The following is a 14245-nucleotide window of genomic DNA, read 5'->3' as shown; positions in this document are numbered from 1 at the left end:
TCCTTTTCCACAACGAGGAAAACCAACTTTGAAATAAAGCTGTCAACTCTGAAGTCTAAGCAAAGAAAGAAAATCAGAGCTTGGATGATACTGAGTCCCCAGAATCAAGTAAAATTGAAGCCTGATAAACCTCCTTTATTTTATTCATACATGCAATATGTTTAATTTGTGGACATGGTTCTAGAAGCTGGTACACTGCAGTGAACAGAGGTGACAAAGTCCCTGCCTCTTTCATGGCATTGGTTTTCCTTAAGTGTTTGGCTAGTCTTAGTTAATTGCCACTCACTTTTGTTACAAAAATCACTGTTCAAAATCCCATGGCTGTTAGCTATGATTATAGGGGCCTATCTCCAGTAATAGCAGACGAGGGGCTAAACATGGTCTAGGGCTCAGCATATTTATAGCAGTTCATCTTCACATTCTAGGGCCCCCTATCCTCTCTGCAACTCAATATTCCCAGGACCCTGTCCTACCTTTCTGGCTCCAAGGACTATACATATTGCCTCAACCTACAGGCCAATCTCTGTGATGCCTGCTGCTTAGCACAACACTGGAGAGGCAACACTCATATTCTACTGTGTCCTCCTAAACATGTTCCAGACTGTCCTTTCCTACATTAATCCTATATCCACTATTGCCATCTTATAGAAATTTCTCAAACTTTAGATTATTAATAGTAATTCACAATTCTCTCATTTTCTAATACTAATATGCCTTTTTCTTCTTAATTCATTTTTTCAAAGGATTTAGGGTGTCAGATAAGGCAGATATGGGTGTTTGATTTGCCACTTTGATTCCACTTGTATCAACATTACTAAGTAATACTGGCCTTCAGATGGGGTAGAGGGGGTGTGTGTGTGCGCGCACATGTGCATGTTTGTGTGTGTGAATTTGTGTACCTGTTTTGCCAGGTACTGGTATGAAGATAATGGTGGTCTCATAAAATATATTAAGTAGATCATATGGCACTATTAACTGTTCTTTGAAAATTTGGAAAAACTCACCAGTAAAACCTCTTATCTATGCACCTGCAGGGTACTTTTCTGATAACTGTTCTAATTTAAGCAGCAATTAGTTTCTTCAGAACTTTCATCTCTTTTATTTATAAATACTAACATCAGCATTTATAAAATACTAACATAAACTTAGCTCATATTAATGGTTTATAAATTATCAAATTTTTCCTTATATTTAGAATTTTATTTTTTTGTTTAAAAATTTTTTTTTTCCTTTATTGATTTTTTTAGAGAGGAAGTGAGAGGGAAAGAGAGACAGAAACATCGATGAGAACATCGACTGGCCACCTCCTGCATGACCCCCACTGGGGATCGGGCCCACAACCTGGGCATGTGTCCTGATAGGAATTGAACCAGCGACCTCTTGGTGCATGGGTCGACACTCAACTGCTGAGCCACACTGGCCGGACATGGAATTTTAAAAACTTACATAAAATGATTTCTCTCAATGTTTTCTTATTATAAATTCCAATGTTGTATTTTCTTTTTTACCTTTAATCTACTTACTTTATGATTAAACAATTTTCTTTGCACATAAAGAATAAGCTCCTATTTTTGTCAAACTATTATTTTTGGTTCATTAATTTCTGCCTTTACCTTTTTTTCCTCTGAGTTAGTCAATTTCTTTTTTTTTTTTATCCTCACCTGAGGACATTTTTCCATTTTTTGTTCAGACAGAGTAGGAGGGGGAGAGAGAGAGAGAGAAACATCAACGTGAATGAGACACATCCAGTGGCTGCCACCTGCGCGACCAACCAGGGCCAGGGACAAACTGCAACTGAGGTTCGCGCCCTTAACGGAAACCAAACCCAGGTCTCTCTGGACCGCAGGCTGACGCTCTAACCACTGAGCTAAATCGGCTAGGGAGAGTTAGTCAATTTTTTAACATCTTAAATTGACTTCTTAGTTCATCCGTTTCCATTTTTCTCTTAATGTTAACAGTAAAGAATTAGGCTAAATGTAATGCAGTATCCTGGACTAGATCGTGGAACAGAAAAGGGATATTAGTAGAAAAACTGGTGAAATCCTAATAAATTTCATAGTGTAGTTAGCAGTAACTTACCAATATTAATTTCTTAATTCTGACAAATGTACCATGGTTACACAAAATGTTAAAATTAGGGGAAATTGCCCTGGCCAGTTTGGCTCAGCGGTTGGAGCATCGGCCTGCAGACCAGAGAGTCCCTGGTTTGGTTTCTGCTAGGGGCATGTACAAAAAAAAAAATTGGGTGAAATCTAGGGATGCTCTATACTATCTTTCTATCTTTTCTGTAAAACTAAATTATTCTAACATAGTAAGTTATTTAAAGTTAAAAATAACATGTAAGTATAACTGTTATGCTGATGTAAGTACAACTGTAAGTTTTGACATGTGACATTCCCACACCATAGCTTTCTAAGTAATTTCCTATAGTATGTTATTCCTTAGTTATCAAGTAGTTTTAATTTCTAGTTAATAAGATTTTTTAAATTAAAATTATTTTTAGTATTATAAATATATTGGCAGAAATAACTGTACAATTTTAACATTCTGGAGCATGAAGTTTTCTCTGTGGCCTAAGCTTTTTTTTTCCCCTCTGGAATGACATAATTCTAAAATAATAAATGTGAAAGCATTTTATGGAGGGGTTGGGGTAAAGAGACTATGAAAATGTGTTTATAATAACTACAATATTTTATTGAAATTTTGTTTTCTACTTGTGAAACAAATATAAAGGAACCTAAAAAGGATCTTTGTGGCCTTTCATAAACCAGTGAGAGTCTTACCAGCTGCTGCTCCACAGGAGGGGGTACATTCTGACTGGCATAAACAATGGCAGGGTTGTAAAGACTGAATACCACAGGGTAAAACACCTTCTTACCTACAAATTAAAATATATGTTTGTATCACACAAAGAAGTCATAAAATGAAGGACCGGTCTTATTATAATATCTATTAATATTTTGTTAAAGTCTTTCTTTGATCCCATATAACAATTTTATTGTATCAATATTGTATTTTATCAATATTCAGGCTACTGAACATCCTATTAATTTGATAAACATGATTATGATTTTGTAACATATCAGTAGGCCAGGCTATAGAACTACAGTCTTGCAAAACAACAGAGAAAAAAAACAGACTGAAGGGTGCTCCACACGTTTATTTCCTTGACTTTGGGGAGATATGCAAAGATACTCTCTCAGCTATTTATTAGGTGCGCCATTTATTACTCATTATTTCATCAAATTAGCAGGAGTAGGTACAGGTTAACTTTGGCAATCACCAAGGAACTTAGAAATTTATGTTAAATCCACCCTTCAAAATGAACCACAAGAAACAATAAATCCAAAGAATACTGTATAGTGAATAGATATACAAAGAATAATTATGACACAGAATTGCAGACAGATTAGAACAAGATTTAGAAAAGCTGGAGAAATGAGAATAAAAATACCAGATGTAATAGCCCTTGCAGGAAGCCTTGTCATTATCATTTAACTTGATAGCACTGAAGGGACCTTGAAAGCGAACTAACTAGCCCATCTCCCTGCAACAGAGAATCCTTTGCTAAAACTGGCCTCAATCAGATATGATAATATAAGGTACTCAGTAACTGTTAAGGACCTGTGAGGTAGTAACCTCTATATTTCAAGTTTCCTAATTGATACGCATCTTACTTTCCTCAAAACCCACTTAGGGATGAGGAACTCAGTTTCCTAGAGGCAAATCTATTTCTGAATATAAAAACATTTTCACATTGAGCAAATGTCTCCTTCAACTTCCACATTTTGAACTTCATGCTATCTGGTGTAACAAAAGTAAACCTAACCCTTACTCAGGAGGCTCTGAGAGAGTTCCTGACAATTATCCCACCAAACTAATTAATAAGGTGGTAATAATTTGCACTGATATAAATATAGTTGTTCTACATAAAAAAACACTGAGATTTTTAAATACAGAAAACCTTTTAAATTAAAGATTTAAATAACATTTAAAGGGTTAAAAACATTAAAAATATATTTTATTTATAAAAATATCATTTGCTCATACATTTACAAAAATATTTACAGCATAAAGCAAAATATAGTAAATCATCCCAAGTGCATAGTCTGGAGACCAAGCACTATCTGTACTGAGACCTCTGCACATGTGTACGCCTGTGTGTGTACTGGTGCCAACGTCTGGTGTAAGTGCTTCTGACTCTCACACATCTCTACAGTCGGCTTGGCTCTTCTTCTGATGGGTGCTGCTCCTTCATGTCAATTTCAAGACTTTTTATTTCTCTGCATTTGTTTATTTGCATTCAAATGTAGACATGAGAATTTAGCCATAAGAGAACAAGGGGTATGAATTTCAGAGGGACAAATTTTCACTTTTCTACTTAGTATTCCAGTTAAATTATGCCTAATATTAATTCAATAAAACATAACTAACTGATTAAAAATATGGGACATGCTGACATTGTTCTAAATTCTACACTCAGCTCATCTACTAACATTTTACGCACCTGGCTCAGCATTTAACCGGCAGCTGTTAAGGAATTCGGCTGAGAAATATATATCAACATCACAGAAAAACATCAAGACCTCTCCCTTGTCCCAAGCTCGAGCACCCACATTTAGTCCTCGTCCACGATTAAATTCTTCATTCAATGAGACCAAGGTGTAATTGTGAAAATTAGACTCACTAAGAGGAAAACACATATAACAAATTATAAGTCCCATTTAAAATTTAACAACTCTCTTCCTTCATTACAACTTACAAATATATTTTACACTTCAGATAATACTGTATTCTTATGTTGGTTCTACGTTAATAAAGAGAAAGGAAATCATCAGCTTCATGTGTATAATCATCATCAGGAACATATATTCACTAAATGCCCACATGTGAGGCAACATGATGGTGGTGTGACGTTTATAAGTACTGAGGGACCCCTGCCCTTCAGAATCTTAAAAACCTATTAGAGAAGATAGAAAAATGTACACATGGAAAAACAGCCATTATGCTTGGTAATAAATAACACATTCCACATGAGTGACACATACAAAGAATGTACTTCTATTGCGTTCTTTAGATCTTTGCTCAAATGTCCTCTTAGAGAGATATATCTCTTACAGTATGCGAAGTAGCCCCAACCTCCATCTCTTTAATCTCTATCCCTTTGCCTAGCTTTGTTTTTCTCAGTCTCACCAGACATTTTAAAAATGTGTTGATTTTTTAGAAAGAGAGGGATATATGGAAACATCAATGTGAGAGAGAAACATCAACTGGCTGCCTCCTGCACGCCCCCTATTGGGGATTGAGCCCGTAACCCAGGCATGTGTCCTGACCAGGAATCAAACCGGGACCTCTCAGTCCATGGAACAACAACATTCAATCCACTAAGCCACATCAGCTAGGCCCACCAGACATGTTTTGAGTGTCTCCCCTACTGGAATATAAGTTGCATGAGAGCAGGGATTCTGTTTGATCATTACTAAGGACACATTGTCCCTCACAGAGTAGGAGTTCAATAAACATTTGCTGAATAAATGAACAAATAGCAGTTTTGAGAAAAAAGATTGCTACTGTCTAGAGTAATTAGAGAAGATGTTAAAATTGGAATTTAAGTTATGCCTAACATCCTGAATTTAGTGGAGAGGGTAAAGGTCGTTCCAATTAATTATTCTCAAAGGCAATGAGGTAAGAAAGTATAATAAAGCATTTTAAAGAACAGGGATCAGACAAATCAAATTGGCAAAGAGGGATCCTAGAATGGGAACAATGAGAGAAAACCAGAAAAGGGTCAGACTGAGGAGAACCTTCCATGAGAAGTTAAAGATCTTGGTCAGTGTCTTAAAGGCAAGGAAGAGTCAGGGTTTTTCCATCAGGGCAGTTGTTCTCACTGTGAAATTCCTGCATACAGATCATCAGCTTCCCCTTGACACATGTTAGAAATGCAAATTCTCAGATCCCACCCCAGACCCCTGGATCAGATGCAAGGGGTGAAGCTGAGCATCTGTGTATTAATAAGAACTCCAGGTAACTCATGTTAAATATGGAGAACTGCTGCACTATAGTTGGATCAAAAAAGGGAACTTTTATAAAGATTACTCTTACAATAACATAGACATGGAAATGGAGAGATGGAAACAAAGGTTCAAACAGTATATGGAGTAGACTCCAAGCGCTCTGAGTGTCCCTGCTCCTCTTCTTATGAGATATAAATCTTTCCCTTCTTTTGGGGAAATTGCTGATCACCACCTCACACTTGTAGAACTAAGTAGAGGAACTAATCATAGAGCACCCCAACCACAGTAATTTCCTAGAAGCGGGGTCCAGACTCAAGCTGGGCTAATCACAATACCCCCACCTGGCCATAGTGATTGGCTCAAGAGTGGGCAAAAATTCTTCCTGGGATTTTCTCAGCTGGATCTGGAAGAAAGCTCTTTCCTCTCTGATGCCAAAGCCGAGATGTGAGCCCAGAGCTGCCAACAGCCATATACCTCACATATGGAAGAAGACGATCTGCAAGAGGAGAATGAAGTCAAGATGCAAAGAAAAACAGACAAGACAGGAGAATTCTGATGGTATTAAAGTCTCTGGTTCCAGTCCCTAATATGTCAAAGCTGCCTTGGTTTTGTTCTCCCAATTTGGTTGTAATGACTCCTTCAGTTTTGCAAGTTATCCAAAATTCTTCAGTAACACTAATTTTCCTTAAGCAAGATCAAGACAGGTTTCCATCATTTACCATAGAGGAATCTTGATTAATGCAAGAATGGCTTCAGGAATACCAATGAGTGCTTGGCACTTAGTAGGTGACCTGAAAATGGTAAGGAGGGAAGAGAAGAAGGGAAAAAATGAAGGGGTAAGGAAGCTGGGTGGTAGCAGCAGCAAGGAAAGGACAGAGAAGAGATCCTGTGCAGTAAACAGGAACTGACTAATCTGAGGTAGAGAATGAGTGAAAGATGTGGGCTCTCAGACATTAAGTGCAGGAGTTCATGAGACTGGTCTTAGTCAGAACTGAAAAAGGGCCATCAGGAGGAGAAGACAATGTTTGTTTTTTACACATCAATGCTGTGAGAGAGCCCTTAGAAGTAGGGACTACAACTCCCTTTTCTATGCCCAGTCCTATTCTAATCACCCCAGTTAGGCTTCCAAGCAGAGTACCTCAAACATAGATGGCGGGAATCAATGAATGTTAGTTGAATGATTCAAGAAGAATGGCCAGCCAAATCTGGACTCTTAGGGAATGTCCACAAGTAGCATAAAGGCAAAGAAGCAAGTAATGAATACAGAATTGGTGTGGTCGGAAAAGAAAGTCAACTTAACATCTTACATTATAGCATATTTACACTTACAAAATATTTACATTTTACAAATATCAGAGGAACATTTCAAGGAAAAAGTACTCGTCAGGTGTCAAATGTAAAAAAATGAATGATAAAAGAGGATGACAGAGAAAAGGCTGAATTGGCAAGTAGGTCATAACTTTGAGACCAAAACTTAGAGATGAAAAGGTTGAGAAGCTATGCAATTAGTAACAGAGTATTAAGGAATTACTAATTCATCATTTAAACTTCTGAGCATCTACTATGTGCCAGGTACTATTTGAGTTGTTTGGTTAGAGAATTACTGTCTTGTGAGGTTTAGCTATGAAAGGATAGAAACCTAACAGTAGCTGTAGATACTGTAGAGTCTGGTGGAAGTGTCTTAAGGATAATGGGAGATTTACAGGGTGAGAAGAAGGAACTTGGGAAAATGGAAAGACAGGTAGGTGACAAATAAGAGACAAGCTCAAGAGATATCAAAGTAAATGGATTCAATTTAGAAAAAGGGAAAGAGTTCAACAGGAGGAAATAAAGAATAAATGGAGGGGAACATATAGAACGTGAGTGGGCTGCAGAGTAAGAGCACCCTGACCATGCCAGGCTGTCTGCTAAGAGTTTAAATGAAGACGAGTCATTTAGAGTTGCAGGAGTGAACCTAGGGGCAAAATGAGGAACTTATCAGTACCACTTACATGCTCAGCCAACTTTTATTTATTTATTTATTTTAAAAATATGTTTTTATTGATTTTTTAGAGAGAGAGAAGGGGAGTGATAGAAACATTGATGTGAGAGAGAAACATCGATTGGCTCCCTCCTACGAGCCCCCTATTGGGAACTGAGCCCTCAACCAAGGCATGTATCCTGACCAGGAATCGAACAAGGACCTCTCATTCCATGGGACAACACTCAATCCACTGAGCCACACCAGCCAGGCTCGGCCAACTTTTATTTTATTAAAAATTATTTTTTCTTTATTGATTTTAGAGAGAGAAAGGAAAGGAGAAGGAGAGAGAGATGGAAACATCGATGAGAGAAAACATTAATAGGCTGCCTCCTGCATGCCCCCTATTGGGGATCAGGCCCACAACCTGGGCATGTGCCCTGATCAGGAATCGAACAGGTGACCTCTTGGTGCATGGGTCGATGCTCAACCACTGAGTCACATCGGCCGGGCTCAGTCAATTTTTAAACAGCAGCTATTCCAAATTAGCTCATTAAATATCTGAAATTCTCACTCTTCTAATGTTATGTATGTGGACATGGCTCACCCACCTTGTGACAGATTCTAGGATGGTCTTGACTTTAGATAGTCCTTCTTTACCAAAATACACCACTGTGAGATGAATCCTCTTGTCTTGATGAATACATACATCCCTAACAGAATTGAAAAATAAAGTTCATTCAAGAAAATATATGAGGCTCTACTCAGAAGCAGTCACATGAAGCTTTAACAAGAAAATGAACAAGGCATTACTAATTTAAAACAAAATCACATAAAATTTTAAGTAAATATAAAAGTGGCAATATTGCTGAATTATTAAAGGCATCATAGCAAATGAATAACAACGTTTATGTCTTAATGACTGCAATCCTTGGAGGGCCATGGAAGCAGTCCAACAACGTTGCCAAATTTCAAAACATTTTGGCAACTTTTGCTTTGGTATTGCCTTCAGAAGCAAAATGCAAGTTACTTAAGGAAATAGGCCAAATCAGTTCAGAACCAAATAAACAAATAATCATCTTTTGATTTGAGAATTATTTTGTCTTCAGACTGGTTAGTACCAGAAATTACATCTATCATCAAAGAATAAATATTTGCCACGAATGAGATTACTTACTGTAAAGAATAATGTAGCATCTAAGGGCAATTCCAAGAAAGGCAATAAAAAATGATTTAGGAAATCAGATTGCAAGTGAATTATTTCAAACATGTAAAATTCATTTCGAAGCATGACTTCTAGATATTCTTCTATGGAAGAGTGTTAACTAATTTTAAATCCAACAATTTCAATACTAGAATAGACTGGGATTAAAAAGCATTAAAAGTAGCATATTAAAGTATTTAAAACATGGTGATTATTAAAAAAGCAAAATTCTCCTCAGTTATTCTAATATGTAGTTATCTTTAACACTTCAGCATTTTAAAATATCCAAATTTAATCACAAAAAAATTCTTTTAAAAATTGTCAGCCTCTGTTTCCCAAGATGGAATAACTTTCTCCCATTTTTAGTTAAACATTTATTTTTCTAAAATTTATTTCAACTTTAAAATTCAAATTGTTCTATATCTTGATTATGGAGGTATACATGAGTATACATGAGTGTACATCTGTCAAAAGTCATGAAACCTATATCCCTAAAATATGAGGATTTTATTGTATGTAAATTATGCCTTAATAAAGTTATTTTTAAAAATTCAACATGTCATAACATGAATTCACACACATCTATAAAGGTAATCAAATTCATTTTTTCATAATTGTCACCCTCAATTTACTTCATAGTTCAAATAGTCAAAAACACAACATATGCTATACATGCTTTAAGAAAAAAGAGAATAGAAAAAAATAAAGTTCACTAAAGCCTATAAAATTATCCTGTAATTCTAAGTAATCATACTCAGTGAAGATAAGTAAGTAAATGTACATGAAGTGTAACTTTTTTCAGACACGCTCAGCCAAATCAGTAAACCCTGAGAGTTACCTGAAGTTCTGCATAAACTGCACAAATGCTTCAGTTCTTTCAGCTAGTGGCACAATTATATTAATAATTGATCTAGTAATGTCGATCATCTCACTCTTCACTTTCATGAGAGGTCCAAATGGGCGGAAGAGGGTCACATGTCTATATTCCATAAGGTCTGCTTTCTTAAAAAAGAGTTCATACTGTGTGCCCTTATCTCTCTCGGTACGGTAATAACCTGAAGAAAAGAGTTAGGGACAAAGATGTGTCCATGTCAAAGCTTGTAAGTTCAATGTGAATATTGATTTTACTTGAAGATCAAAAGTATAAAACCAGATTTGTAGATCTGTTTGTAAAAATATTTATCCTCACAACTATTTCTATATAAAAGGATAGCCCTGGCCAGTTTGGCTCAGCGGTTGGAGAGTCCGACTGCGGACTAGAGAGTCCCAGGTTTGGTTCCCGCTGGGGGCACGTACCAAAAAAAAAAAAAAGACAGGTTAAAAAAAAGTTCACTGCTTTACTATATTATTATTCAATCTATAACATATACTTCAAATGAAAATTATTTTTTACATATGATTTTTTAAATAGTAGAGCCTATTAACACAGTAACCATCTGATAAAAATAAAGAAATTACTTATAGCAATATTAAATTCTAGACCTGAAAGCCAAAACTTCTATCTCCTGGTTCAGTTCAACAATAATGAAATTGAATGCCTTTGTGTCAATCACTCACTGGTGGTATAAAGAGGGCTGGCTACATGGCCCAGTTTTGAGTAAGGGTCAGTTTAGTGAGGGAGACAGAAAAATAAAGAAACAATATAAATACACATGTGCGTACACACACATACACTGAATACAGTGAAGTCAGACAAAGAAAAATTAGTACAGATTTAAACATGCCTTTGGGAGAAAAGTATGGAAGTGTACTGGGCTGACTTTTCAGTGGGACACTGAGGAGAAAGATTAGACCTACAGACGCGTGAGTTACTGTCAATTATCTGGGAATAAAACAGAGAATAAGACAGATCTGGTCCCACTCCTCCTGAGGCTTACAATCCGGCAGGAACTACAAAGCAGGGAATGAGCAATACCATATGGCAAGAACTATGAGAAGGGACACAAGCAGAAGTTACAAAAGCACACGGGAAGCAATGTTATCTTAGACTTGCAGGTTGGAGATGAATTCCCAGAAGTGTCATCTAAGACCAAGTCTGGAAAGAGGAACAGGAGTTGCTCAGTTGTTGTAATTATTTTTTGGTGAGGAGAGAAGCACAGTGGAGGAAAAATGAAGGCAAAATCCATTCCATACAGATAAAAATCTTGTAAGTGACAGAATCCAAGGAGAGTTATAAGCAGAATATAAAACTGGCATCGGTTCTTTTCTTTTCAGGCTGATATGAAGGCATTTTACATGTTACTTAGTTATCTTACTTCCTCTGCAGCTTTCAATTCTGCTGTAAGCTACATAGACTGAGAAGACAAAAAGCTGAGCTTGCAGAAAAATTAGAGTTTTGAAAGAAACAACCCATTGAAAATGGCAGGAAGTGACAAGAGAAAAAAGAGGTGGCTACAGGGAGAATACAGTTGAAATGCCAAAAAAGCATAATGCTCTCCCTGATGGCCTCCAAAGGCTTCAATGAATAATAGCAAGTGACATCCATGATGATTCAGGGTCAAAAAAACACAACACATAGTATACTGTTTATAGAGTCAAGCAAAGAGAAATTTTAAGAAAGATTTATTTCTAAAATCATTTTATACCTGCAATGAAATATCCCAGCAGAGGATATTAAGATGGAGATGAGTGGGGATCCATAATTATTCCTGTTTATATCAATCAAAAAATATCTCAAATTCATAGCAGAGTTCCTCAACTTTTGAGTCATGTCCCATCTTGATATATAAAAATCCTATGCCCTCTCCGCAGTCTCTATTAGGAAAATACTTTTCCAAATGCCAAATATGCTTTTAAAAACTATGTATGCCTCCTTGATGTTCTCATATGTGCTTCTCTCTCCTCCCTACAAAATATAGAATAACCAGTAATATACAAAATTAGGTTTTATGTATTTTTTTTTTTTTTTTTGGTACGTGCCCCTAGTGGGAACCGAACCCAGGATTCTCTGGTCCGCAAGCCAATGCTCCAACTGCTGAGCCAAACCGGCCAGGGCATGTATGTATTTTTTTTTTTTTTAGAGAGAATGGAAAGGAGGCAGGGAGGGGGGAGAGAGAGAGAGAAACATCAACATGAGAGAGACACATCAATTGGTTGCCTCCAGCACAACCCTGACCAGGGCCGGGGATTGAACCTGCAACCTAGGTACATGCCCTTGACCAGGAATCAAACCCATGACCCTTTGGTCTGAGGGCTGACACTCTGACCACTGAGCCAAACTGGCTAGGACTAACATTAGGTTTTATTCATTATTTTATCAAATGGTTTTAAAATCCTGAGCCTTAGTTCATACATTTTTTTTTTTTTTTAATATAAGGAACAACAAGACCACATAAAAGAGGAATGCAAATATATACACACATAAACACAGAAATAGCCTTAAGAGCCTTTCAACTCTTCTCTGTTAGTTTAGATTTATTCTATTTCCCTAGTTCTTATTCTCTACTTCACAATCACATGATAACTTTTTTTCAAAAAGCCACTTCAAACTCTTGGTAGAATGAAGTGAGTAAATACTTAAATGTTTTAATACTGTGGAAAACGACTGACTTACCAGCATACAATAACATTTTGTTATACTAACATAACTAGGGACCAACACATTTTTTCACATTACCTTCTATGAAGTCATTTTCATTAAATATCAGTTTCTCTCCAAGGGGACCATCCTCATCTTCCTGTTCATCTTCTTCATCAGGATTATTAATGACCTCCAAACCAGCTTCAATAACTTCTACCAATTCATCTCGCTTGTCTTTTCTAACTGGTTTTTCCTCAGGATGGCGAGTGAGACCCATTTCCAATTGAAATACTTTCATTAAGGTAAAACTTTCAAAGGGAATGACCCCATACTCACTAGGTAGTTTGGCTCCTATGCTAACTTCAGCTTTGTCAATCTGGGAATGAAGAAACTCTAAAAGATCACTAGGTGCTTGTTCCTTGTGGCCTTGATAGCCTATGCCATTAGCCCCTACATTCTTTCTCTCTTGTAATGATCTCATCTTCTCACTCATTTCTTGTAGCTCTTGTTTTAGTTGGGCAATTTGGCGTTTCAGACTGGTTGCCCTGGTTTGATAATGTTCTTCTTGTTCCTGCAGTAGGGCCTGGTAGTACTCTTTACCATAATTTTCTCCAATGACCCCGGGAAGAGATGCATTTCCATCAGTCTGGGGGGCACACTCCAGAAGATACAAAAACAGTACCAAACTGCAGAGTAAAGCAAGACCCAACAGCAGCCAGTGGGTCCGGGTCTGAAGAATCAATCCTCTTCTAGGCATTCTTATTAATGTGGACTTGCCCAACGAGATAAGTCCTTAGCTTGTTCATACCTTTAGCAAAAGGTTATCAAAAAATTCAAAACAAAATCAGGACTTCCATAAAAGGTACCAAAATTTTTCTGTAGCTTAAAAAATGTCTTCCTTCAGCAGTCAAGACTACTTGCAGAAATGAGAAATTATGCACACTTCCTGTATTGTTACCATGATATCCAGAATAAAGAAATCTGATCTACAGAATCAGATAAAATTCCATTATATGGGTGGTGACTTTTCTGAAAGAAACAGATCAGAATCAATCAGAATTTTTTTCTTTAAGTACATCAAATTGTTGGCAGCCTCAGTAAACTTATGTGACCACTATATATGTCAAGCACCATGAGAGGTACTATAACACAATTTATAGTATTCAGTAAATTGTGGGAGAAATTATTGAGAAAAATATTTTACAAAACACTAAAATATGACATGTAATACTCCTAACCAGAATGTCAACACATCCATAACATCCTGAATGAATCAAAGAAACATTAAAATTATGTTTAGCATAGTTTGTGTTACATAGAGTCTACTGTTCTCTAATTATTTGGAAATTGTATTGCTTTTAGCTCTATATTAACATAATATTTCAACTGTATATCACAATTTGGGAACTGAGTTTCTCTAGGTTGTTTTTGTTATATCAATAATGGCTTACTAGAGAGACATATGTTCTTCCAGTTTATTCAAAAAATTTACTTCATTAATTTCTATGGCTCATATCAGTCAATCTAAGAGCCTTAAAATTAAATGG

General features: G+C 36.5%; 1 protein-coding gene across 4 annotated transcripts in view; it reads right to left on the bottom strand.

Moving 5' to 3' along the window:
* Positions 1-14245, bottom strand: part of CSGALNACT2 (chondroitin sulfate N-acetylgalactosaminyltransferase 2) — a 49769-nt gene that overhangs the window by 25933 nt on the left and 9591 nt on the right. Inside the window, exons 2-6 of one of the 4 annotated variants that reach the window (XM_036264925.1) lie at positions 13035-13727; positions 10017-10233; positions 8586-8687; positions 4508-4686; positions 2784-2878 (exon numbers count right to left, since the gene is read on the bottom strand). In XM_036264925.1, the coding sequence (XP_036120818.1) occupies positions 2784-2878; positions 4508-4686; positions 8586-8687; positions 10017-10233; positions 13035-13455 (1014 nt within the window). In that variant the 5' untranslated portion in view covers positions 13456-13727. Of the gene's footprint in view, positions 1-2783; positions 2879-4507; positions 4687-8585; positions 8688-10016; positions 10234-12794; positions 13728-14245 lie in introns of all 4 variants that reach the window. The other 3 variants (XM_036264924.1, XM_036264926.1, XR_004959971.1) reach the window with 3 other exon arrangements.

This window comes from Molossus molossus, unplaced genomic scaffold (assembly GCF_014108415.1).
Source record: "Molossus molossus isolate mMolMol1 unplaced genomic scaffold, mMolMol1.p scaffold_m16_p_17, whole genome shotgun sequence".
NCBI lineage: Eukaryota > Metazoa > Chordata > Mammalia > Chiroptera > Molossidae > Molossus > Molossus molossus.
Note: the sequence above shows the minus strand (reverse complement) of the source record. Positions and strands in the feature narration are given on the sequence as shown.